The sequence below is a fragment of the Dama dama genome, chromosome 27 (genome assembly GCF_033118175.1).
Source record: "Dama dama isolate Ldn47 chromosome 27, ASM3311817v1, whole genome shotgun sequence".
Lineage (NCBI taxonomy): Eukaryota > Metazoa > Chordata > Mammalia > Artiodactyla > Cervidae > Dama > Dama dama.
The window spans coordinates 57262325-57289142 of record NC_083707.1 but is presented as its reverse complement, the minus strand read 5'-3'; the positions used below and the strand labels follow the sequence as shown (position 1 = coordinate 57289142).

The 26818-nt window shown below is 44.2% G+C and overlaps 1 protein-coding gene across 9 annotated transcripts in view; it reads right to left on the bottom strand.

The window, feature by feature from the left end:
• NEDD4L (NEDD4 like E3 ubiquitin protein ligase) overlaps positions 1-26818 on the bottom strand; it is a 365586-nt gene that overhangs the window by 56369 nt on the left and 282399 nt on the right. For 7 of the 9 annotated variants that reach the window (XM_061131047.1, XM_061131038.1, XM_061131040.1 and 4 more), the window contains 10 exons: positions 21160-21221; positions 20897-20999; positions 19047-19213; positions 13529-13661; positions 12147-12323; positions 9876-9950; positions 8260-8319; positions 2912-3043; positions 2275-2394; positions 1047-1244 (listed from right to left, as the gene is read on the bottom strand). In XM_061131047.1, coding sequence (XP_060987030.1) covers positions 1047-1244; positions 2275-2394; positions 2912-3043; positions 8260-8319; positions 9876-9950; positions 12147-12323; positions 13529-13661; positions 19047-19213; positions 20897-20999; positions 21160-21221 — 1227 coding nt within the window. The remainder of the gene's footprint in view (positions 1-1046; positions 1245-2274; positions 2395-2911; positions 3044-8259; positions 8320-9875; positions 9951-12146; positions 12324-13528; positions 13662-19046; positions 19214-20896; positions 21000-21159; positions 21222-26818) is intronic. The other 2 variants (XM_061131041.1, XM_061131046.1) reach the window with 2 other exon arrangements.

Here is a 26818-nt window from a genome sequence, read left to right as displayed (position 1 = left end):
TTAAAGCATGTGTTGACTCTTGGTCTAAGACCAAAGAGCCAGGGCCAGTGACAATCACCAAAACTCAACCAGATTTCATGTAATCATCGGTTCTAAACAGCAGTGCAGCACATAGAAAGACTAGGCCCAACTCCATACCTGGATAGTCAGCTGGGGATATAAGGGGAAGGAAGGAAAACAAACCTTCGGGAGCATCAGAAAGAGTCAGAAACCTGAGGACCCACTTCAGGTTAACTACTGGCCTAGATAGAGGTGAAACAGTAGAAAAACACCACTGACTTTAAAAAGAACTCCATGCTACCTTTAATAAGCCACCACTGACTGCCCGAAAGAAAGGAAGAGTGAACAGAGGAATGTAAAGACACGCATACGTCCTTTTCAATAATCTCATTTTTCCCTAAGTTAATACAACACACATATTCTCCCTCGTGCATGATTCAGGGGAACAAGGACGAGTACTGTGATTAAGGAAGAAAAACTGCGACAAGATGCTCACAAGAAAGAGCTATCAAATTTACAAAGTCTCCTAACCTGTGATTAAAAGAATGTAACATAGCACTGGAGGGTAAAACATTTATCTGATGCAAACTATACACACTAAAAGGACACATCAAATAAAAACAAAGACGGGTACTGGCAACACAAATGCAAAAAGAAAGTGACACAGAAAAATTCTTTGTAAAAAGATTGGAATTCCCAATAAAGTTACAGCATCCTAAGACAGGAAGCAACAACATCAAAATTCCAGCAATATGGAGCACTACCTTTTTCCAAAACACAGTAAACTGTCAACACTGGAGCTTCCCATGAGCGCTCTGAGGAAAGGGCATCAGTACCCGGGATGGCCGTGAGTCCGTGCCTGTAAATCACCCACTCCCCCCAGCCCCCACGTGCGGAGTCGAGGAGAAGGCTCAGGAGACCCTCAGGGGACACGCTATGGTGCCGGGAAACTTTTCAGCAAGCACCATGGATGCTGAGTCAGGAGATAAAGGGATGGACGCCAGACCTTGGGATGAAAGTGGAGCCAAATAAAGCAGCGGCCTTACCCACGTCGTGGTCTTTGTGTTGTGGTCAATGAAGAAGGGCCGGCCGTTGGGCGCTATCCTCATCTCCCAGCCGGGCGGCAGGAAGCTCTGTGTGACTTTGTGTTGTGGTTTGGGGGAGTTGTAAGGTGATGGCTGTGGGGACTGTGGATTGGAAAGGGTATCTTTCACAGCCCGACGTACGGGTGAGTCCTTGGCGCCCTAAGGAATAATAACGAGCATTAGAACTCTCATCACGCGCTGGTTCAGAGGGCCATCACGTTCCCGGGAGTCAGGGAATGCTCCTCTCTGAATGGGGACCAGGGGGAAACGCCTAAAAAAACCCTGCTTCTGTCATCTGCTTACTTTAAAAAACAATCTAACTGTGATGCTTTCCTATTGGTTCAATACACAACAATATTAAGTAAGTATAACCACGCTCCTTTGATAGCTGCTCGGTACATACCCCCAAATACTTTTCGGTAGTAACCATTATGGATGGGGATTTTACAGAAGGTGGAGAAAAACGTGCCCCTGCTCTTAATGAGCTCACAGTCTAATGGAGACGGACTGGCAATTTCTGGAGCAGAAAAAAAGCTCTATCAATGGAGACCACCACCGGGGATCGCACAGTTGTTAACCAGGACATCCACATCACAGCCTGGAGGAGGTATCTCCCCGTGCCACTCATCAACCTCCTAAACCCGGGCACAGAGCAGCCCACAGCCAACTTTAAGATGCCCATCACGTTTACAGCGTCAAAGGTTTTAGTCTCCGGCTGTTGTGATATTAAGGGATGTTGCTAAGACCACACAAACAGGAGAGTGCAAAGCGGATGCCCAGCGGTGACTCAGAGATGCAGACACGCGTCAGAAACACGAGGCCCACACGATGGAAGACCCTACAGTAGGGAGGGAGAAAGAATGATCGAAGCGACAGCTGTGTGTAAAAACTCAACGGAAGCACTGGGATTGGAAAGAGCTGTTATGTGCGTCTCATGAGGTGACAGGCGGTAAGGAGCGGAACACAAGGATGGAGAGAGTTCGGAAGAGAGGAGCCCCATCCAGCAGAGGGTCGCCGTGGCCGCGGCCCCGTGACAGCGAGAACCGGTTTGAGAGTCCAGGGGCGGGAAGCATGGAGTGAGGCCTCACCACGAGCACAGCGACGGCCGGAGAGGGAGGTGGCCGCCCCGCGCCCGCCCAGGGCGGAGACAGAAGGGGGTGAGGGGCGGGGAGCCGAGGGGCCGTCTCACCTCCAGCGGGGCGGACAAGGTTACTGTCGGTGAGCTGAGGCTACGGGGCCGGCGGAGCTGAGGCTCGCTTAGGTGGCTGTTACCGTTTGTGGCGGGTCCCGGCGCGCCGTCTTCTGCGAGCTACGTTGGAGGCAAACACAAGTTAGCGGCGTGCGAGGCGCTCCCTGCGCGGGTGTGGACCCAGTGACCGCACGGCCAGCGGTCACGAGAGGTCTGGCCTGTGGGCGGCGTGGAGGAGACGACCACACATACTAATGGGGGCGGGGGTGGGCGAGGGACGGGGAAACTCACTCCAGGGAAGTAAAGAGTGAATCACGAGCCTGGCAGGAGAACCAGCCTCAGAGAAAAGGGGGAGCTGGGAGGGACGCTACCTGCTGGGATCAACGGGCTCTTCCTCTGAAAATCTCTTTTGGGTCAGGTTTTTTTTTTTTAATAAAATGGACCCTCTAGGGAGAGACTGAGTCAGGGACTGATTTCTTTCTTAGGCAAATGTTATGTTTAAAGTAATGCATTTGCAAGAAAAGATTTTCTTTTGATGTGGGTTCCTCAGAACGATACCTAAAACTCAGGAATGCGGGGGTCGTGGACATTTGGCTTCTGAGTGCCTGTGACAGAAGCTGCAGGGCAAACCGCATACCTGCACGATAGGCCGAGTCCAAGTTGTGGTTCGATTGTTATGATTGACATAGTATGTGCGTCCCTTAGCATCTTTCCTCTCTTCCCAGCCCGAAGGCAGGCCCGGCGTGGTGTGTACATAGGCCACTGATGGCTGTTTGTGTAAGAAATCATCATTACTGAATATCCTGCATTTGTTTTTCGATCAGCTTAACAAAGTCATACATACCCCGAGGATTAGCTCTGCTAGACAAAGTGAGTTAATTCTAGTGGTACCGGAAACACTGAATGTCCGGAAAACAGCAACAGGTTTCCGACAGCTTTAAACCGAGGATGAAATGAACCCCCACCCAAGCTACAGGGCCAAAACCTCACAGGACTCTGTTCCAGGCCACGCAGCCTCCAACGTAGAGGGCTGCTGCCAATGTGATCATAAGGAAGGAGAAGACGATGCCAGGTTGGTTTGGTTACCAAATTTTACTTCAAACCACGTAGAGCTTAAAAGATGTTTCAAACTGTCAAACGTTATCATCTCTGAGAGGGATGCTCTGAGTATCTCTTCCTCAATCTAGCTGCCACTGGAATGTTCTCCTAGCTTATCCCTAAATTCTTCAACAGCTTGGGGCCCTTATATCATGTAACCTTCAGGGTCAGGGAGCGGGTGAGACGCAGAGTCTGTTTTCTAGGAGACCCCCTTTTACACCAGTGACCGACCAGAACACCTCAGCTGCCCCGGCCCAGGAGGAGGCAGCCCAGACCTCCCAAGGAACCTGACCGCTGAGGCTGTACTTCCCCCATCCTCCCATGTGGGATTTGTCTCTTTAGAGGGTGAATGGAACGCAGGCAGCTTCCAGGCTGAGAGAGAATGGCTGGCACAGAGGGACTAGATTTGGATGCGCCAGAGGAGATCGCTAAAGGAGTCCTGTGATCTTCTGGCTTCTAAGAAGCAGTCTGAGAAATGCAGGCAGGGTGGAGAAACATTGGGAAAGCAGGATGTCTCAATGACTCATGGAAGCCAAGAGAAGGATGTTTGAGGTTGGTGCTGCCCAGGAAGTCCTGCAGGTACGGATGCTGCATGCAAGATCAGCAACTGGGGCAGGGGTGCTGCTCAGGAACAAGAAGCCTCGGCAGTCATGGCTCTTGGGAGAGTGTAAAAGAAACAAGAGGCCTAAACTCAGGAGTAATCTCTTATGTGTGGTTACAGAAGGCAGCCACTCCCTTTAGGGCCCATCTTCCCTAACTAGGATTTTCTGAACCTCCAGATGCTTCACCAGGCATATTTTCTTTTCTTTTTTTGTTTAAAATTTATTTTTTTTAATTGAAGGATAACTGCTTTTCAGAATTCCGTTGGTCTCTGCCAAATATCAACATGAATCAGCCACGGGCATACATAGGGTGTATTTTCTTGATGAGGTTGATGATGATAACCTCTCAGCCCAGCTTCTCCCCGTGTCCATCCCATCTTTCATGTTCACTACCAACATGCCCCCTGGCAAAGAGGGTCCCCCAGTCCACTGTGAAACCTCAAACTGAAAAGCACAATCAGGGAGGCTGCCATGGAATCTGGGGACCGCAGGCAATGAGGCTTAATATCCTACCTCATGAGTTCAACAGCACATTCCAAAAAAAACACCCCAAAAACTGAGACCATGAAGTGGCTGCCTTAACGCTTATTTCTAAAACACATTAACCCAGCAGGGCAAGCGTATCCGTACGACAACTGCGTGCTAAAGCCTCAGCAAATATTTCTTGATGTTATTCCAGATAAAGTCCCCAAGGTCCTGTAATGGTAATTTCAAGACTCTGACAATGTAGCATCCTGAATGGAGGTGCAGGGATACAACAAGAGCAGAAGAAACACCAGCATGCAGGCTGGATCCTTCTGCATTAAAGACAGAGGAACCTGTCTATGGCTGAAAGCTCTTTCCGCCCTCCTCCTCTTGCTGTGGCACCAACACAAAAGAGCTATTTCCAGGCTACTTTTGATGTGGGCACTATGGCAACGGACTCTGCTGACCTAAGGGGGAACCCAAGTTGTAACCTAAGTTAGTGGTCAATTAGTATTTCTGGCCAAATACATGCTATCAAGCCTTTACCTACTGTTGTTTACATGAGGGCCAAGTATGTTTTGGCTGAATGGAATACCAAATGGAATTTGCTGCTTTTCTCCTCCTCGAGTTATTTTTTTGGGGAGAGGCAATTAGATAAGCCTTCGGAAAACTCCATTCTGGAAACCTTAAGGATAGTTTTACAGTTATAGTATCCCTGGAAAGGAGGTTTATGGGGAGGCTAATAAACAAAAATAACTGGGATGTGTCATGGATAATCTCAGGACTGAGCTCTAAAGCTGGGAGACTTCCAGCAGAGTAGTCCAGCAACTAGGTTACTTTCATAGTGCCACAGTTAATAGGACTAATCAGTTTATGGAAAACTAGGAGTGTCGTAGAGAACATGACATTTGAATCAAATGTGCATTCTACCTTCTATGGAGAAGTGACTTGGCAACCTATAATCTAGTTCCACTGATCCAAGGCGGTGTTATTAAAATGGTTCTTTATAGGTTTCTTTCCAAATGGCCATGAAGAACCACCTGTGTGGACGACTCCATCTGTGACTCAAAACAACGCCTCCCACAGCTGGGGAGGAGCAGGGCTCAGCTTCTGTAAAGAGACCAGGGCAGTGGCCCAGCCCGGAGCCAACACCAGACTTCTCCTGCCATGTGTGTGCACGCATGTGCACATGTGCGTGCGTATGTGTATGCACACACATGCATGCATGTACGTGTGGTATGTGTGCAGGTGTGCGTATGTGTACGTGTGTGCGCATGCATATGTGTATGTGCATACATGTGTGCGTGTACGTGTATGGTATGTGCGTGTGTGTATGTGTATGTGTGCATGTGTGTGCGTATGTGTGCTTGTGTGCGTGTCTGTACTGATCCTGCACATGTGCATCCCGTGCCACCTCAAGAAACAAGTTAATTAATGGGGAGACAACTGAAACACAGCTGGTCAGCTGAATCCAGAATTTCACAGCTCTCCGTCTGCATCTACTGTTGTCTTTCATGATGTCAAGGAGCCATTTGACTGCAGCTTCTGGGTGGCTCCACTGAGTTCATTAAAATGAAGCGCTCAATAATGGTGAAGCTGTTAAAGTTTCACAACACTTTTAAAGAGATAAACAGCTTGGCGCTGTCACAGAATCCCCAAGATTTGCTCAAGCCCTGGCACACTCTAACCTCAGTGGAATATTATGGGGTATACAGCAACCCCCCCAAACTGTGCTATCCCTTTCATTTTCACAGAGTGGACCCTGGCCCAGCCAGCTAGACAGGGACACCGCCGTGTATTCACTTGTAATGTGTCAGAGCCGTGGGTCCGCAGGCAGGAATTGGGGCGTGCTAACTGCAACCGAGAAGAGAAAGCCCTGCATGGAGACAGCAAGGCCGGGGCGGGTAGGGCCGCGGCTGAGGGCTCATCTTTGTGGGAAACACGGGGCTCTGGTGCATTCACATCCCAGCGTCACAATGTAACGAGGATTATGTAATAACCGGTATGTCCCAGAGAAGTGACTGCAAGTGAGTATCAAGTCGATTAAGTAACATGCATATGAGCTCCGCTTTCTCCCTGTGTGTGTGCACGCATGTGTGCGTGTACCCACAGGAACATCTGTGAGAGCAGAGGAAGGAGGATGGGGCGTCCCAGGGTGGCTCCAGGCTGACACGACACACCTGGGTGCTGGGGTGGCAGGGAGGAGGTAAGAAAGAGGGAAAACCCACGGAGGAGACGGAATCGGAAAAGCCAAGGCCACTGGTGACAAGGGCTGGCGAGGGTGGGAAAAGAAAAACCAGACGTGACTCTTTCTCAGGTAGTCATAAAGGAGGTTGGCTTACTCAAGCCGAAAGATCACCAGGTACACAGAAAGCCTGAGAGCAGATGAAGCATTTAGGAAATATTACTACCCGGTCTTTGACGATAAGACACAAAAACCAAACTGCTATTTTGAGCTCCCTGCTGGGGGGAGGGGGAGGGCACAGGCGAGACGCGTTGCATGGTGGCAGGGCCGCGTGGAGCCCACTGGAGGGGTCACCCTGCCCTGCAGGTGCCTGACCACGGAGCCCGGGATGACTATGGCTCAGTCCATCCTGTCACTGCACACCATCGGCGATCACAACACTCACAGCAGGTACCAAGGCCAGTGAAGTGCATGACGGGGTAGATGCTCACCGGCCCCGCTTCCTGTTAAAACCACTTCATGAAGTGATCTCATCCACCTCGCAGCTCTACCCCCATGGAAAAGACTTGTGCACAACAGGAAGCTCACTCGGTCATCTGGAATTTCTTCAATTCTCCTGGAGGGTGAGCCTGGCCCACCCAACAGGCGCCCTTTACATCAATCACTGTGGTTCGATACCTTAAACTGGCCTGATTTTTGCTGACTGCCAGTTCGACTTTCCAGGGTACCATGCTGAGCCGTCAATTTAACAATGTAACTAGATTGCTCCTTTAAATAAATACCCTGCAGAAAATCAGCAACCATGTATGTATTTCAAGGTGTTCTGGAGTAATAAGCAGCTGTAACAAACATACAAAGGTGAAACAACAAGGAAAATTCTTCCAACAGCCACACCAGCTCCAATCTTAAACTGTAAGCTAGCCTGTGTTTAGGGATCAAGAAGAAAACTGGAGAAGCACACAGTCATGCATTACCCACAAACATGAATAGTAGGAATTATTTAAAACAAAGAGCACACTTGGTTTAAAAACACCATTTTTTTCTAGATCCTTTCAATTTCTTAATTATACTTTCTCTCTCCTCCTGAATTATATTCATACATTCTCCTCTTGAATATACATTGTTCATAACTTTGAACCTGTGAGTTGGGGGCCCTGGCAACAGAGAAAGGTCCCTGGTTCCTGCTCGTGATACAGAACATCTAAGTCAGCCTTTGAAATGTGATACTGGGAATACACCACTGAAAATTCACATGCACAAGTGTGTGCAATTTCTGGGGCTTCCTTGATTCTCCTCCAACCAAAATATTTTACCCATGTCTTCTAAACACATGGGGGAGACTTATGAGGAGTACAAACACTAAAAGGCAGAAATAGACTCTAAAAGGTTCAGATTAAAACTTAAAGCTTGACAGCTCTTAGAACTACATGGGACTAAAAATTGTTTCGTTTTACCCAGTACCTTCAAGGAATATGAAAGTGAGAGGTTTTATTAAAATAAGAAATGTGCAGCTCCGTGGCACATCAGAAGCTGCTCTTATCAAAACAAAGAGAAAAAACTATATATTCACCATTACCCAAATATTAAAACCGACCCACAGTTTTGCCAAGAGTGTCTGAACGAGGGTGTCATTACCGTTGGCGCCTCACCACCCGTGACAGTTGATGAACGTGCTCTCCCAGCTGGGGCACTGGGCTGTTAAATGATAATTTACATCAGTGAAATGCATTCTGGGAGGCCACCCACTGCTTACTGAATCAGAGATCAGAGCTGGTGCAGCCAGCAAGGCAGGTGACATGAATCAGAATCTCTGCAATCCGCCCGGGCCAGACAAAGTGGAGCAACCACTGATGACCAGAGGAAAAGAGGAACACGATCACCCGCCCACCGAGAGAAGGCTCCGGCTGCAGCCCCGATCTGGGTGAACAGTGAACTGACAGCCTCAACAGTGTGAGATGTCTTATGAAAAAGAAAGAATGCACCACAATCGTGCCCCCACTGTTAAACAGTTAGCAGATTCTTAAATCTGCCAAGCTCAAAATTCAAGAGGCCACTGGTGATCAGTGAGTTCACAGTTTCACAGAGCACAAAGAAAGAGGGAAGATCAATGGCTCTTTTGGCCAACACAACTGACACTGATTTTTGAAAAGGAGAGAAAGCGTCATTAATTCATGAAGGACAAACACAGAATCATCTGAAGAGGCTCCCACTGGCCCACCACAGCTGACTGTTCTGTTTTGGGGGGAGGCCTGCACTGCACCCCAGAAAGGATACTCTTGTCAAGCTTCTGACCTACCAGCGCTTTCCATGAAGGCCACAACTGAATCTAATCTGGTACTCAGAATGGATTTATTCATTCATTCTGTAAACATAAAAGACTTAAAATCTAGGCAAAACACATCCTGTGAAGTTGAGCAGAAATGTATACAACAGGGAAGATGCCATGATTGCAAAAACTGTTAAGTGCAGTCTTTCTTCCCCTTCAATTTCAGATGCAATAAGTATTAGTGCTAACAATGATCAAGGATTTGTCATAATAATAAAAATTGGTCAAGGTCAAATATTAAGTTGAGCATGCTAAAACCACATAATATTTTCTCTTCCAAAACAAGAAAGAAATTTACATAAAATTTATTTTTAACATGTATACTAACACCTCCGCAGGCAGTTCTGGTCTGCCTCCCAATCAGAACATTCATTTTAAGTCCTATATAATTATTAACACCATTTACACATCCATATTTGCTGCCAGTTATGAAAACTAGTGGGAAAGTGGAAACAAATTATAGCCAAGTCTTGAGTCAAGGGAGCTATCTTTAAAGAGAAGGTACAGAAGCTCAGTGGGTTAAGAGTTAAGCCCGTTAATAATGGAAAGGGCTCCTTGCTGCTCACCCAGAAGAGTTTTTCCTATGTTCCGGAGATCCAAGTCACTTAAACACAGCTTTGAGGACCAAATTAAATTTTTTAAAAAGGAATTGCTAATGTTTAGATCAAGTAGGCATATCAGAATTGGCATTCACTTGGATGGAAGAGCAAAGCAATGGAGTTTTTAGCATTTCAGAGGCTTTGGTGGCAGTGACAACGCTCTGTATTGGAAATCCACTCTCCTTGGGCAATCTGCTAGGACATTTTAAGGTCTCATATGAATGGTAAGTAGATTTTGCACAGGAAAAACTCTTCCTTGGTCGCCCAGATGATTTTAAATAAAAGCCAAGAGAGCCAACTGGTGGCTGGAAGTGAGCGTGGGTTACCGGTGGGAGATGAGCCTGCTCCGCGACCGCGTCGGTGACACTGCATGACCTCAGCCTGGAGGATGGCTCTCGCTGCTGCGGGGAGGAAAGCACACGGAGCATCAGGAACACACCCTGAGAAACAGGCTTCCCTGGTTTAAAAAACTGATCCCTCAAGCCTACTGGCTGCTCTTTGATATTAGAAGGTAACTCAATGAAACACCATCTTTTTGGAGTAATGAACATAATCCTTTAAGGCATAAGTATCTTTCATTGTCATTCTCAAGTGTCTTGAGCGATAACAGCAAAAATAAGAGGCCAAAACATGAAAGGGGAAGCCACAGGTAATGCTGCTTCAATGAGAGAAAAAAGAAGCTACAAGTCATACATTGTGCTTTGGGAAGCAACCTCTGGGTAAATTCCAGCGGAACAGGAATAAAGGAAACGATACTGACCTGACAATTATCAAACATTCATTGACTATTCTTATCACTGACAAAGAATCAGCTGGATTATATTTCTAGGGGAACGCACATATAATCTTAGGCTACTTCTGAAGGGCTAGGTATTAATACTTTCAACTTCTGAATGGAGATGGAGTTGCTCAGAATAGGAATGAAGGAAAATAGGTGAGGTTAATCTAAAAAAAAAAATCTAGAGAATAATGTATAATATGTTCCTTTCACTTGTTTGTCTTGGTCTATATGGCTTAAAAAAAAAAAAACCAACAGATCAGCAGCAGGCCACACACACAAGGCGGGGGTCAAATGAGCCACAGGTGTGCACATGGGACACGTCTGGAGCATGTCCTCACTGTTAATGTTTTCCGGTGAGGAAAACGGGGTAAGGTCCAAGACAGACGCTGTGGTGGTAAACGGGAGGCTTTCCAAGTCTTTCCACGTGGTTAGCATGAAGGATTCGTTCTTTAGGAGAAGATCACGCTATTGTCCTTGAATACAGAGTGACTCTCACAAGCAGAACTGGAGAAGAATCCCCTCTTTCCTGAATACTTAATAGTTGAACTAGACTCAACACAAACTTAAAATAATTCTGTCACTTATACTTGCATCTTAAAGATATTTTATGAACCTAGAATGAAGAAGTTCCCTATTACAAGTAACTGAAATGATGGTTTTCACTTGGTAGATTAAAGGGATACCATTGCTATGGTTCTGGCAGCACTTACTCCCTTTTATAAGGTTTTAAATACATGACTTCCATGCTTCTGCTGTTTCCACAGCGAGTTTTATCAGTTCAAATACCCCATGTATGCAAACTCTTTGTTTCCCTGTCCCTTTAGTACCACATTTACATCTCAGTGTTACTCCTCTTTCTGAAAGATACTCAAGAGTTTTAACACAAAAGCACATTAACTGAGTAGTCACTGTAACTCCTGATGGGGCCAATGGTATCTTTTAAAAGAAAAACACAGCTGAAGGAGTGACAGTCTTGTGAGCACCTGCTTTTACATTTTATGCAGCCCTCCTATTCATTTACATGTGATACGGCTGTAATGATGATTATTTTTCTAGGATGCCATTTTCAGCTGAGGGACTACCATCATTTACTACAGTGCATCTGCTGGTTCAGTTTCTCAAGAAATACTGAGACTGCATTGCTTCTCAATTTTATGTACAAGCAAGAATTTTCTATGGCCTTTTCCTGCAGTTTTGTGTCAAACACAGGTCTTCATGGCTGATTCTGCTGACTCTCACTGGGGCTTAGCCCCACCTGAAGAGTCTAGAACGAATCTGCTTGATGGCTGAGAACTCAGGTTCAAACGCTACCCGAGCGGCAGTGTCACATTTCACAGCCTTTCTCTGGACTTAGGAGATGACTTCTGTCTCCCATCCTAACCTGTCTTGGACGGGTCACTTAACCATCATGCCTTCACCTGTGAAACAAGAATGATAAAGCATGCAGAGTATGAGGTATGAGACCAACGTGGAGGCCCAACGGCTCTCAGGTCCCACTGAGAAATACCACTTTGTGATGAAGGTACTGTTTCACAATCTTTTGCTGGGAAAAGAACTTCTATGAGGTTAATGCTTAACAATACAGAAGTCATAGGTGAGTTATCTATGAATCAAGAAAGTGCTCCGCCTACTTGGGCTATGTTTGGTATAGTCTTGCTTCTCCCAGGGAAGAAGGAACTTGGGAAATGTCAGAATTATTTGGGGGCTAGGAGACCCTGGTCGTTATTTGCAAACAAGGTTCTCTGAAAAGTGACAACAACAACAAAAATGACAAAATATTTGCTCAACTTCTCATTCAAACAAGACCATGACTTACAATCAAAGACCCAAACTGCTCGCCGTTGGAGTCGGGAGTGACCTGCAGCCTTCTGCTCAGCTCCTCGGACAGCTCCTGGGGGCTGGTCCGGGACACAGGCGAGGCTGGTGGCGGGGGCAGCGCCAGGCTGAGCGAGTCTCCACTCATGTTCACTTCCTCTGAAATGGTCTCCCAAGGCTGCCGGGGGAAGAGACACTGCGGTGAGTGCTGGAACGAGGGACCCTCTCATGCCCGCCCCGGTAATAACCATCCTAACTGTCGTTCACATTTACTGAGCGCTAAAGAGGCACTCGGTCTTCCCAGCATCCGTAAGGAAGATAAGGCTCCCAGCCTGACTAACAGATGAGGAAACTGAGGCTGCGGGAGTAACTGGTGCCAGGGGCCAGTGAGCCAAGGAAGCCTGTGCTCCTAACCCCTTTAAAACAGCACCTCTCTTAGCAGTGGCTTGCTTCTAGCACTTGATGCTACCTGCACGGGTTAAAAAATATCCTCAGGAATTTACGATTTTCATGAATTTTCTTTTAGTCTAACCACTGAGGATTCACAATGAAAACAGCAGAGATGCTATAAACTGTTAGTAATCACTGGTTATCAAGTAACTTTTAGTGAATTTATTACAGCATCATTCATTTTGCTTTTCCAATTTTGATCACTGGAACATTTTGTGAATGATCTTCCTAACATAAGAATGGATTTCCAATAAGTAAACAGAGTTGTCAAGGCAACACCGAAGTTACTGCAATTACTAATTTGTTGTTCAATTTATATTTTCCCGTGATTTACCATAAGCATTTAAGAGTGAACTTAGGAACATCTATGTTCACCCCAACTTGTATTTTCTTGGTAATAACCTGCTTCACCACGTCAAAACTACTCAAAATTATATTTGGTGCCTGAAGAAGTTACAGGGCAGGTGCCTTCAACTGCTCAAAGATGATTACCATGTTGCCTAAGATACGTTTATAGACTCTGGGGAAAAATAAAAGTATGAAGTGAAAATACATTAAGATTTCTGTGCTAAAAAATGTCATGCACTTTCACAGTGATGTAAATTATGTGTGCTCGAAGATGGCCTCTAGAGCACTTTCTAAGTTAGTAATAAATACCCCAATGGTCTTCAACTAGCTAGAAGACTGTGATCTTTTCTTTTAGACAGTATTTACTGAGATAGGAAATCGTGCCACGGGATCAGCCTGGAGCACACGGAAAGGAGGCGCGTCGGGGGTGAGCAGGTGGGGTCGCACCTCGGGGCCCTCCCGCCCCGCAGCCCACCGCCAGGGGGCGCTGTAGGGAGTGAGCAGGCAGGGTCGCACCTCGGGGCCCTCCCGCCCCGCAGCCCACCGCCAGGGGGCGCTGTAGGGAGTGAGCAGGCAGGGTCGCACCTCGGGGCCCTCCCCGCCCTCGCCGGGCTCCGGCTCCAGGTCCTCGCTGATGTGTCTGCGCGAGCGGAAGCGGCGGTGTGCGGCCTCCTGGTTGATCTGCCGGATGTTGCTGTCGGACTCGGACGACACGTCCCTGGGCGCACACAGAGCAAGGGGGGCAGAAAGAGAACCGGTGTTGATACCTGGCCCTTCAACCCCAGCCCAACATTCACCCAGGGCCCGACACGGAACACGACGTCCGTGCTCTCACGTTCAACCCTGAGAATCAGCTGGCCACTCAAAGTGGAATCTGCCAACATCTCTTGGCGAGAGTATACTTCCACGTCGGCTTCATTGAAATAAACACAGTTTCTAAATGCCTCTGCCACAATATTTCTGAGTATCTTTCAGGGATATACTGTAGCATGTACTTTATAGGGTTTAAGAAAGATGAGAAATCAAAGTCCTCCACCCAGGGGCCCCACGAGAAGCGGCTTTCTGAAGGAGAATGACAGGTGAGCGCTCACTCGAGGGCAGTCAGTGGCGACCCCTCAAGGAGTCCAGCAATGACAAGGTCCAGACTTTTGGTCATCAGCAATCAACCAGTAAGTACAAACAGTGTAAATTCAAAGCTGGGGTCCCGAGGGAACGTTCCTGATTCAACATGAACTTTTTCGGCCGCTGTGGGTTTCATTTTGACAGAACCTCAGATCATGACACTTTTTAAACTCCACTTTTAAACTCCCATTAAACTCTACTTTAAAATTCACACAAACAGCAGGCAATTACCTCCCAAATCAACTAGGATCTGAAGAATACTGTAACTTCATATTCCCTTTTTTTTTGTCATGTAACTCTTAATTTAGGATTTGAAAAGCACTGATTCCATCTTTAAAACTTCTGCAGTAAATTACAGGCAATTCTCCTTTGGGAGAAATATTACTTGGAGACTTTTAAAGTAGAGGTTTAAATGTCAAAATGTTTTTCAGAGAAAACTCTTACAGACTCTTTCAATAAGATACCATGATGTTGCAAATTAATATTTCACAATAGCTGAAAACATTATTTCAGACTAACTGAAATCCAGTATTAATCAAGGGCCCTCATTACAGATTCTCCTTAAAACATAGGTTTTAAGACATTCTAATGCAGTCTCAGACATGCTATCTTCCCCCTAAAGAGCCTACTGGGCCCTGTAATAGTGAACAGCCTGCGATAAGCAGCACTATTTGCAAATAAATAGGCGACTCTTTATCGCCAGCTTCTAAGAGTCTGAACAGTTCCACCAACAATCTTCATGAGTTTTAGCTTTACTGGTAAAGTGACAGTATGAGGTTGGCTTCTATTTAATCCATATTAAATCAATAACTCTTGTTATTAAGATCTAAATGAAGTTTTACTGTATGTACACAATGGATACATAAATTCTTAAAACCTCACAGAAATACCTATTTTGCGTATTTTATAGATGTATTAAACTATATCTGAAAAAATCACATAAGGCCACAAAGAAGCTAAATAAAATCAAGGGACACAGAAGTATACTAATACAATTTATGAAACTACCAAAGCAATGATAAAAAAATAACACTCTCTTAGGTACGTTAGAAAATATAATATTATCTTTAGGATTTTACACTGCTACAGTGATTTTTACAGGATATTCAATTCAATTTCACTGTATAATGGCTTTACTTAAAACACTGTTTTTTGTGAAAATTTTATATCTTCACTTGAAATGTCAGTTGTCACTTAGTCAACACCACATACATGTTCTGGGTTGTAACACACACTTGATTTGTTACAGGGATTTTGGAGAGGTTGAGGAGAATAAGGTTTAATATTACTGTATCTGCATTTTCTGAGAAGTATATAAAATTCCATTATTCTGAAAAGGTCTTTTTATTTTTTAAAGGGGCGTTTAAAAATAAATTATGTTAATCCACCTTATCCAACATGCTTGAATAATTAGTAATCAGTGTGAACTAGAAACAACTAAAAAGCATAAAGAAGAAAGAAAACTCTGATTCTGAAATTCCAAGTCTGGACTTTCTTATGGTCTTTAGAGACGAAATGAAAATATTCATACGAGGGAGGCCTTTGGCCCTTAATCAAGCAATTGAATGAGAGGGTTGATGAAACTGACAGAAAGTTTAAATGGTCACTGATGGGAAAATGAACATTTAAAAATAGGTCTGAGCTGACAAAACAAAGATGATTTTACCGGGGGCAGGGAAAAAAAAAGGAGTAGCTCTTTCAATTTTCTTCATTCATTAATTTCACAATATATTTTTCATTTGACTTTCATAGGAAATATACAAATTAATAAAGACAAGAAAACCCATACATTTATCAAATTCAGTGCCAATTAAGATCAATGTATCGGTTCATTTACATCCTATCAGTGACTGTCAGTGACAAATGATGACCTGAGTCATCAAGAGATGATTAAATGATTGCTAAAGGGTGAAGAATTACAAAGTGGTTTAGAAAGAAGTATTAAAAAGAGTTAAAATGAGTGTTTCACAAGTCCATCTTCATTTATAGTCTTAATACGATTCCTTCATTATTATTTTTGAACTTCTGCTTTTAACAATAAAAAGTTTATAGTTTACATTTAAATAGGACAAGGACAAATCTAAAATTAAAGGGGTTTTAAAAAGCCACCATCTGACTTGAGAGACCTGGGGGAGTATTCTGTGGTCACCTTCCATCCTAATCTCTGCATCCAGTCCCCAACAGTTCACTAAACCATGCGTCTATACCCACTCTCAGAAACGACTCATCTATAGTCACTCCCTCAGTTAAAAGCTCCTACTTTGTGCCAGGTGCGAGGGGTTGCTCTGTGAAGAGGAAACCACAGTCCCTGCTTACACAGGCAGTAAGAGAATTATGTGCTCTGTGTCCTCACAGGAAAGCATCCAGCTTTCAGACAGACTGGGACAGAAGAGGTCTGGCTCTCCTGGAGGAAAGGACAGGAGGCTGACATCTGAAGGTTGCCGGGGGGACAGACACATTCTGGTTTTGTTTTTTTGTAGGGGACGAGGGGCAGCACATCTGCAGGGCCCAGGAGAAAAAGTCCTCAAGAGCAGCCTGCATGATCAGATGCTCTGTGTTGATGACCGTGGGTGGCAAGAGGCAGGGAGGGCAGGACCCTGTAAGGACAGCCTGAGGGCAATGGGATGTCCAGGAGGACTTGGCAGGGGCTGAAGCCTGGAGCGCAAGTCTGGGTAAGCACTGAGACTCCCCAGGAGGGCCTTCATTCTCTGTAGAATGTGACCATCACTTCATTATCTGACTTTCTCAGCACAGATACAGCCTTTTAATAAAGACACTTGTTAATACCTGCCCCGCCCCCCCTCCCTGGAGTGCCTGCAGCATTCTGTGAAAACTGATTTATGAGAAAAATCATTTTTCAATTAAAACAACACTTTAAAATCATCTGGAGGGCTTGAGGGCTCTGGTCAAGCCAAATCAAGTTAAGGACAAAGAACCTCATATTCTCAAACGGCTGAGACAGGAGGTTATCATGGAAACTGACCCTTTCCCCTCATCTCAGTTTTCTCTTGTTTCCTAGATGCCGTGCCTGATGGGAAGGAGGCAGCCGGGAAGCTGCACCCAGAGCTCTGCCAATGTCCCTTCTGGTGAGCCACCTGTAGAGACCATCACGTCACTGACGCCTCCCTAAACTACATGTGAACCTGAACTTGGAAGAACCACAGTTTCCCAATTTATCTCTGGGCTCCTGAGGAGCCAGTATTTACATAAGTTACAGCTTTTGTTTTGGTTCAGTTCTACAGGACACTGAAGGTGGTGTGTTTAAAAAAACTATGAAGTGTTCCTTAGGGATTTCTTCATTAGTTTCACCACTCTCTGAGGCAGAGAAAGTAACAACTGTTCCCATTTACCCCCAAACACAGACTTTGGTCTGCATAATTATTCATGACAGTGAACATTTCTCCCTATATATCTTGGTTATTAGTCTCTGTGAGCTGCTAGTGGTCACTTTGTTTTCTTACAGAGGTCACATGACACTAGGGTCCCCATGAAGTGTTATTTTCAGATACTGTTTTCCTATGACCTTTAACAAAGGTAGATAAAGGTACTTTGCTCAGGGTGTTGCTACCAAGAATCTTGTGATCGCTACATGTAACCAAGTCCAAGGTGGTTACTTTTTTTTAAAACTACAAATAACTACAATAGTCAAATGACTTAAAACAGTTTTAACAGCTTTGGTCATTGATTAAAGGGAAATAGTAAAAACAAATTAATTAAAAAACCAATGAAACCATTTCCATTTATATTTCTATATGGAAAAAATTATAACAAAGAAGAGTTTGACATCATCTGGATGTTGGGATACTATGCTGTCTCGGCAGCAATGAGCTGGTGCTCATGCTAGGTGGTCCAAAGCTGACCAAGGGCGCCTGGTATTAAGGAGAACCCACTTAGGGGCTTAGGAAAGACTGGCCTTCACTGTTGCAGATTCTGCAAGCTTTTCCTCTAAATCAAACAACACCTAGACTAGACTTCTTGGCAACTCTTCCTACCACACAGTCTTATGCAGACAACAGTTGCAATTTCTAAAGACAAAAGGGTTATTGACAACACCATCCATCACCTTGCTAACACTTGTTCAAAAACCATCATCAGCTAATTTCCTTCAGAGTCTGGGTTAAAGAGAAAATTATCTCACCTGATATACTTGCCTTTATTCATACTGAAAATTATACAATTTACTGATAAATTACTTCCTTGTCTTGGCTGCCGGGGAGCTCACCTTTTCTAGGATAGCCTTTTCCTTTTACATTTTTAGTATTTGTTTTTGTCTTTTATTGTATATTAATAGTTTTAGGTCTTGCTGTATACTATCATTTAAAAACAAGCTACTTCAAATCCTTTTTTACAGTCATGAGGTTTAATTAGTGTTTGCTATTATTAAACCAAAAATTGTCCAGTGAACAAAATAACAGTCAATTTACTGTGTCCCTGAGGCTGGCGAGGGACTAGAACAAAGAGTGTTACCAACTGTGAGTTAGCAACCCTCCCACCTGCTTCTAATAATATCACGGGGGTGATCTATAAATTCCTCAAAAAGGGGGAAAAAAAGTTTTGAGAGGGTTTCTAAATCAAATAATTATGGAATAAAACTCCAAAAAGTTAAAGAGGAAATGGAACAGCCAATATGTGCTGAGACTGAAGAAGGGAGCAGAGATGTAATCACCATGCATTAAGCTAAACCTAAGAAAAATGATCTTGGTTTTACATCTCATGACTCTACATAAAGATGACATGCAAAGTAAATTAGTGCATATTTACAGCAGGAGACCGTGATACAGATGCCAGGGTGTCTTTATAACCTATGAACTCTGTTAGGTTCCCACGCCCTCTAACTACACCAAGAGGATTCCCGTCGCAACGCACAACCACGCGCTTCCATTGATGGAAGATGTGCTTCCCAGCTCTGTCCCAAAGAGCTGCCACGTGGGCATCTGTGTGCAGAGTGGGGGACGTGTTCGCGACCACAGATGGCACTCACATTAGGCTGGGTCGGTGCCACTGCGTGGTCCGATTGTTGTGGTTGACGTAGTAAGTGCGGCCCAGGTTGTCCACTTTCTCTTCCCAGCCGGGGGGCAGCGGAGGCGGGGGCAGCTCCTCCTGGTGCTGAGATGCCGAGTCATTGGAGTCAACGACTTCCCACCCAGGCTGTGGGACAGAAGAGAGGGAAGGGCGTCAGGCTGGTTCGCTGGTACCAGGGCATCCATGCCCTCTGTCCTCGCTCCCATGGGCTCCGGCAGTGGCTTCGTGTGCCACGTTTCAAGAAATTCTCAAAACAAGGCGGAAAAAATGTCAATTCTAAGAGAGTCACAAAATCGCTCTGAGCCACGGCCAACAAACTGCACTGCCCTCCCTGAGGGCGGCGGTGCGGGTAGTGACATGGACGGGGATCTGAGCAGCCCCTCACATTACCTAGGTCCCATTATGCTCTTTCATATTTCGTGTTTGTTATTTTGACCTGATGGCCTCCGGGGCTGTACAAAGCCATGCCGATCATATGGGTCATGCTACAGCTGTCGTCTTTTCAACACCTCCGGAAGGTAGGAGGGAGCTGGGAAGATGAGCCTCACAGCACGTGCGTTCTTGCAGATGCCACGGGCGGGCCACCAAGAGGCCTGGGGCGCTCTTGCTCCCCAGGGAGGACCACGGGAAAGTGGCCCCCAGAGGAGGGGGAGCTCCCTGACACCCCTCTAGGGAGGACGAGCACGCACGGCAGCCAGAACAGCCTGGAAGCTGCCTTTTTCTACTCAGTCATTTCCCACCTGCTGCCACCCCGTCAGCAGCCTTCACGGTCCCCGAGTCAGAGGTACTCTTTTGCAACACATATTTTCGGCATTAAGTATTCCTTCCTGACATCCCCGAGTAAAGTCACTGGAAAATTAACTAATTCACTGGTTACTGCAGTTGGAAGGCTGGAGGAGTGTAAAAAAAAAAAAAAAAATTCCTTGGATTCGAGATAAAAATGTGTGGATGTGCTTATGAAATCTTAACAGTCAAGACTGCCTACCACCCACTTCAGTCCTTCTCCCAGAGGGAGATGAAAGCCTGCACATGAAATACTGCTTGGAAATATGACCTCTGGGTCTTGGGGGGCGGGTACAGTTACTTGCCCATAATGCATTATTCACACACCATGTATATGCAACAGCTGCAAACAGATGTGCAAATAGGCCATGGAGAGGTCTCGTGAATGGACATTCTCCGAACAATATGAGAATGTGTCTAATGAAACAGCATTGTCTGGAGCCTGTGCTGCGAATGTCCGATAGGACCCACAGTAGACGTATGTGACAGGAAAGTTAAAAGGTGGTATTTTTCTTTTTAACTTGCCAAGAGGGAACAAAAGAAAATTCCTCTGGACAGCTAATTGCAGAAAGGCCTTTCTAGAGGAGAGCTTTTCTAATGCACGCTCTCACCTGCTGGCCAAACGAGTAAGAAACTTGGAACAGCTTCTACATCATTTTACCCACTTTGAAGCCATTCTAAGTGCTACAAGGACTTTACTAAGCGCTAAATCCAAAGAAATAAGAGAATTAAATATGTGGGGGAGAATTTCACACAGTGGTGGGACTGTTAATAGAACAGGGGTTAGAGCAGTTCATAAAAAGACACCTCTTCAATGATTAGTGTTATAAGGTAAAATGAAAAGCTCACCTTTTTTGGTAAAAGCAAACATATTGGTAGATCCGTGGAAGATGCACATTCATGAACACATTTAAGTTCCTTCATATTTATAAACATTTAGTTCCTTAAATTATAAAACCTTCACGTAAAATATCTACATGCTCTTAGGGAAAGAAAACAGACCACAGCCTGGAGTGCCCGGCTTACCTCCATCTCATCCCGCTGCTCACTGTTCTCTTCATCTTGGCCTCCATTTTTGGGCATATAGGCCATTTTCAATCGCAAAAATCCCTTAACCCGAGATTTATGACTGCATGATGGAAGAAAAATTGGTTACAGAGGATGTGACTTGGTTTGACACGTCATATTTATGATGCTTTAAATAGATGCAATCGGGAAAGATGCTGAAATCTTCCTCAGAGAAAATCAAGGCCAAAGCATAAAGAATGGCTTGCAGCCTAAAGCCTCACCTTCTTGGTCGGAGGAGAAAGTCCTTAAACGTGTAGGGTCGCTCCATGGTTGGGTCTTCTGTCTAAAGGAAGAAAAAGCAAGTTTTGGTGCTCCTGAGGTTCTCGTATTTCACATCCACCCAACCAGACAACCGAGGACACACTTGTCTGTTTTAGAGCGTGCTCGGCAAAGACAGAGTTGGCTCCTCAGACAGTACTTGACAATTAATTACATATTTCATAGGTCACAGAACTTTACCTCCTCAAGACCCGCTAGATGTCACTATCAACACCCATTTTTTAGGAGCCAACCCCAGCCTTCCACAAATTTACAAAATTATAGCTGTCACTGCCAAGTGTAATTTCTAACTGCTGGGTGCAGGCCTCAATCTCATGCTGCTGATTAACTCTGGAGAACCAGGGGTCACTGGTGCCTGCCTGCCTGTCCCTTGTGATTCAAGAAATCTAAGAGTGCGGCTAATGGGAAAATATGCAAGATCAATGTGTGAATGCAATTTTACTTTATTTTTTAACATTAAAATATGTCCTCAGCCTCAGATAACTGAAAGAGCCATCTCCCCCACAGAGACTGTCCTAGGTAGCATCATCCATCAGCCTTTTGCTGGTGCTTATTTCAAAAAGCTATGATGTAATTGTGGTATTTATTAATTTTAAATAGAAATCAGTATTTTGTTGTGCAAAATCAGAGGTCAAAACAAGTAGGAAAAGAAATGACACTATCTCATTAATTTAAAAATACACCAAGTGGGCTTTATTCCAGGGATGCAAGGATTCTTCAGTATTCACAGATCAATCAAAGTGATATAGCATATTAACAAACTGAAAGATAAAAACCATATGATTATCTCAACAGATGCAGAGAAAGCCTTTGACAAAATTCAACACCCATTTATGATAAAAACTCTCCAGAAACCAGGCATAGAAGGACCATACCTCAACATAATAAAAGCCATATATGACAAACCCATAGCAAACATTACCCTCAACGGCAAAAAACTGAAAGCATTTCCTCTAAAATCAGGAATAAGGCAAGGGTGCCCACTCTCACCACTATTATTCAACATGGTTTTGGAAGTCCTAGCCACAGCAATCAAAGAAGAAAAAGAAATAAAAGAAATCCAGATTGGAAAAGTAGAAGTAAAATTGTTTGCAGATGACATGATCCTCTACATAGAAAACCCTAAAGACACCACCAGAAAATTACTAGAGCTAATCAATGAATATACTGAAGTTGCAGGTTAGAAAATTAATACACAGAAATCCCCTGCATTCTTATATACTAACAATGAAAAAACAGAGAGAGAAATTAAGGAAACAATCCCATTCACCACTGCAATGAAAAGAATAAAATACTTAGGAATAAATTTACCTAAAGAAACAAAAGACCTATATATAGAAAACTATAAGACACTGATGAAAGAAATCAAAGATGACACAAATAGATGGGGAAATGTAGCATGTTCATCAACTGGAAGAATCAATATAGTGAAAATTGTATACTATCCAAGGCAATCTATAGATTCAGTGCAATCCCTATCAAGCTACCAACTGTATTTTTTACAGAACTAATTTCACAATTTGTATGGAAACACAAAAAACTTCGAATAGCCAAAGTAATCTTGAGAAAGAATGGAACTGGAGGAATCAAGCTTCCTGACTTCAGACTGTACAACAATGCTACAGTCATCAAGACAGTATGGTACTGGCACAAAGACAGAAACATAGATCAATGAAACAAAATAGAAAGCCCAGAGATAAATCCATGCTCCTATGGACACTTTATCTTTGACAAGGGAGGCAAAAATAGACAATGGAGAAAAGACAATCTCTTTAACAAGTGGTGCTGGGAAAACTGGTCAATCATGTATAAAAGAATGAAACTAGAAATTTTCTAACACCATACACAAAAACTCAAAATGGGTTAAAGATCTAAATATAAGACCAAAAACTATAAAACTCTTAGAGGAAAACATAGGCAGAACACTCTCTGACATAAATCACAGCAGGATCCTTTATGACCCACCTCCCAGAGTAATAGAAATAAAAACAAAAATAAACAGTTCAGTTCAGTCGCTCAGTCATGTCCGACTCTTTGTGACCCCATGAACTGCAGCATGCCAGGCCTCCCTGTCCATCACCAACTCCCGGAGTCCACCCAAACCCATGTCCATCAAGTTGGTGATGCCATCCAACCATCTCATCCTCTGTCATTCCCTTCTCCTCCTGCCCTCAATCTTTCCCAGCATCAAATAAACAAATGGAACCTAATTAAACTTAAAAATTTCTGCACAACAAAGGAAACTATAAGCAAGGTGAAAAGGCAGCCTTTGGAATGGGAGAAAATAATAGAAACAACTAATAAAGAATTAAACTCCAAAATATACAAGCAGCTCATGCAGCTCAATACCAGAAAAATGAACAACCCAATCAAAACGTGGGCCAAGGAACTAAACAGACATTTCTCCATGGAAGACATACAGATGGCTAACAAACACATGAAGAGATGATCAGCATCGCTCATTATTAGAGAAATGCAAATCAAAACCAGAATGAGGTATCATTTCATGCCAGTCAGAATGGCCATCATCAAAAAGTCTAAAAACAATACATGCTGGAGAGGGTGTGGAGAAAAGGGAACCCTCTTACACTGTTGGTGGGAATGCAAACTGGGTTAGCTACTATGGAAAACAAGGTGGAGATTCCTTAAAAAACTGGAAATAGAACTCCCATACGACTGAGGAAATACACTCTGCACACACACACAGGAAACAAGAATCGAAAAAGACACATACACCGCAATGTTCATTGCAGCACTGTTTACAATAGCCAGGACAAGGAAGCAACCTAGATGTCCATCGGCAGACGAAAGGATAAGAAAGCTGTGGTACATATACACAATGGAATATTACTCAACTATAAAAAAGAACACATTTGAGTCAGTTCTAATGAGGTGTATGAAACTGGAGCCTATTATACAGAGTGAAGTAAGTCAGAAAGAGAAACACCAATACAGTATATTAACACATATGTATGAAATTTATAAAATGGTAACGACAATCCTGTATGAAAGGCAGCAAAAGAGACACAGATGTAAAGAACAGACTTTTTGACTCTGTGGGAGAAGGTGGGGTAGGATGATTTGAAAGAGTAGCATCAAAACATGTATATTACAATATGTAAAACAGATGACCAGTGCAAGTTCAATGCATGAAGCAGGACACTCAAAGCCAGTGCTCTGGGACAACCCAGGGGCATGGGGTGAGAAGGGAGGTGGGAGCGGGGTTCAGGATGAGGGACACATGTGCAGCCGTGGCCGATTCATGTCAATGTATGGCAGAAACCACAATGTTGTAAAGTAATTAGCCTCCAATTAAAATAAACTAATTAAAAAATTAAGTGATATAGTAAGGGCAGACCACAAGTTATAGTATTTTCTAGAATTACTATGTAGACTTTATATACCTTGCAGCCTCAGTAGGTTGTAATTATGTGTAAGAGCAGGGACAGATCTAGGTTCAAAGCCTGGTTATAGCACTAATTACACTGTTGCTTATTCTCTTTTAACTTCAGTTTCTTTGTCTATAAAATGGAAATGTTCATGCTTATTATTAGAATGTTGTAAGGCTTGAGTGACTCAATGTATGTAAATCCACAGTGACTGGTAGGTTCAAACATAGCAGCTATTACTAGTAGGAATAAAACTAATATTTTTATTGAAATAATTTTATTTCAAAAAAGTAAAAAATAAAAATACTACATGCAGTAAAACTACAAATACCTAGGCTCTTTAATTAAACACAATTTAAAATACCTGTGCAGCAAGAGGGACAAACCATAGCAAAATGATTTATTATAAATCAGAAGGGGGTGTGTGTGCATTTATATTTGTAATATTATCTTTTATATCATTCTCTGCTTTAAACTTTCAATGGCTTCCTACTCTGCTTATAATAGGCTGAAAATTCTTCCCTATGGACCTACAAGGTTAAACATGGTCTGGTTCTTCATTATCTCTCATCTCACTGGGAACCAGTCTTTGCATGCACCCCTGCCTCCACTGAGAGATGGTGAAGGACAGGGAAGCCTCGTGTGCTGCAGTCCCTGGGGTCACAAAGAGTCAGACACGACGGAGCGACTGAACAACCAGCAACTGTCCTGACCTCATCTGTCCTGCGTGCACGTTGTCTAGTCCCGCCCTCGCAGGTCCTTCTGCTGGACAGCCCTGGCTCAGATGGCCAAGGTGGTCTCCACTTTGCCTTCCACGTCCAGAATCCCAAGTCACATCCTCAGACATCGCATCCTAAGTCACCATCACAATCTCCCTTTCTCATCCTCAACCGCAGCGTCCTGATTTATCTCCCTCCTTTCCACTATTTTATTATCATGCTTATTTATGTATTTACCAGTTTATCATCCTATCACCTACAGAATATTACCTTGTGAGATCAGAGACTTGGATTTGCCTGCCACTGTATTCTTGGCGCCAAGAGAACTGTCTGGCACGAAGGAAGCATGAAGTAGCTGATTAATTCACCTGATCTACAGTAAACTGCTAAGGCCACAAAAATCCACCCTCACTAGGCAAAGTCGGCTATATTCTCTAGACTTTTTTCTAAGTCTCACACACACACACACACAAAGTCAGAGCTTACAGGGACTCTAAAAACAGAACTGTCCATACACTGCATTGTTTAAATGACAACCACCACAAAGACTCAAGACGTAGACATCCCAGGTCTATGTTCTGGCTTTGCTACCTACAAAGCCACGGGACCAAGGGCAAGGTCTTCACCTCACTGTGCCTCAGTGCTCTCACCCACGGAGTGGGGCAGTAACAGGAGCTTACAGAACTGTCACAATTAAATAGATCAACTGAGCTGGTACATAAAAAGTCCTCACAAGGGCTCCTGCCACACTTAACAAACGCTGGCTATTATCATCGTCAGTCAACTCTACATTTTCACGTCGCTTGTGAACACTGTCAATGTAGTGCTCTGCAATAAAGACAGGGCATTAGAAGATGAAAATTCACCTCCATGGAAATTCTCCAGCATGAACAAGATGGTAATCTCTGACAACAGGATTCGTCCTGGCACTATTCAGGTTCCCGCTGGATCCCATTCCCTGGAGAAAAGCCCAGGAGAGACTCCCTGAGAGTGTTTCTGGGAGAAAGCCATCTCAAACAGGTCGATGCTAACAGCCCTAGTGGCCAAAATAGGTGCTGCTACCTCCTATCCCAGGCCACGAGCATTCAAAAAAAAAAAATCTTTCGGTTACATAGCAATTTCACCTTATAAAGATTTATTGCTTTAAACAGAACTGCAGTTACTTGACATATATGTAATGCGAAAAATAACTTTGTGGGCAAGTGAAAGGGAATTGTCCTTATCAGGAACCTAGACTCAAAAGAGGGATGTGATGGCTAAAAGCACCCAAGCCTCAGACTAAGCCCCTGTGCCCCTGACTGCACCACAGAGCAATGTTGAAGACCTCTGGTCTGGTCAACCTGCAGATCGCTGGGCAAGTCACCGACCTCTGTGTACCCAGGGGTCCCCATCTGTAAAATACAGGGAGTGGACAAATTGTCTAAAGGCCCTCTAAGCTCCATGATACTGAACTCTGTACATGTGAGAGAGAACCATTACCCTGGTACCAGCTG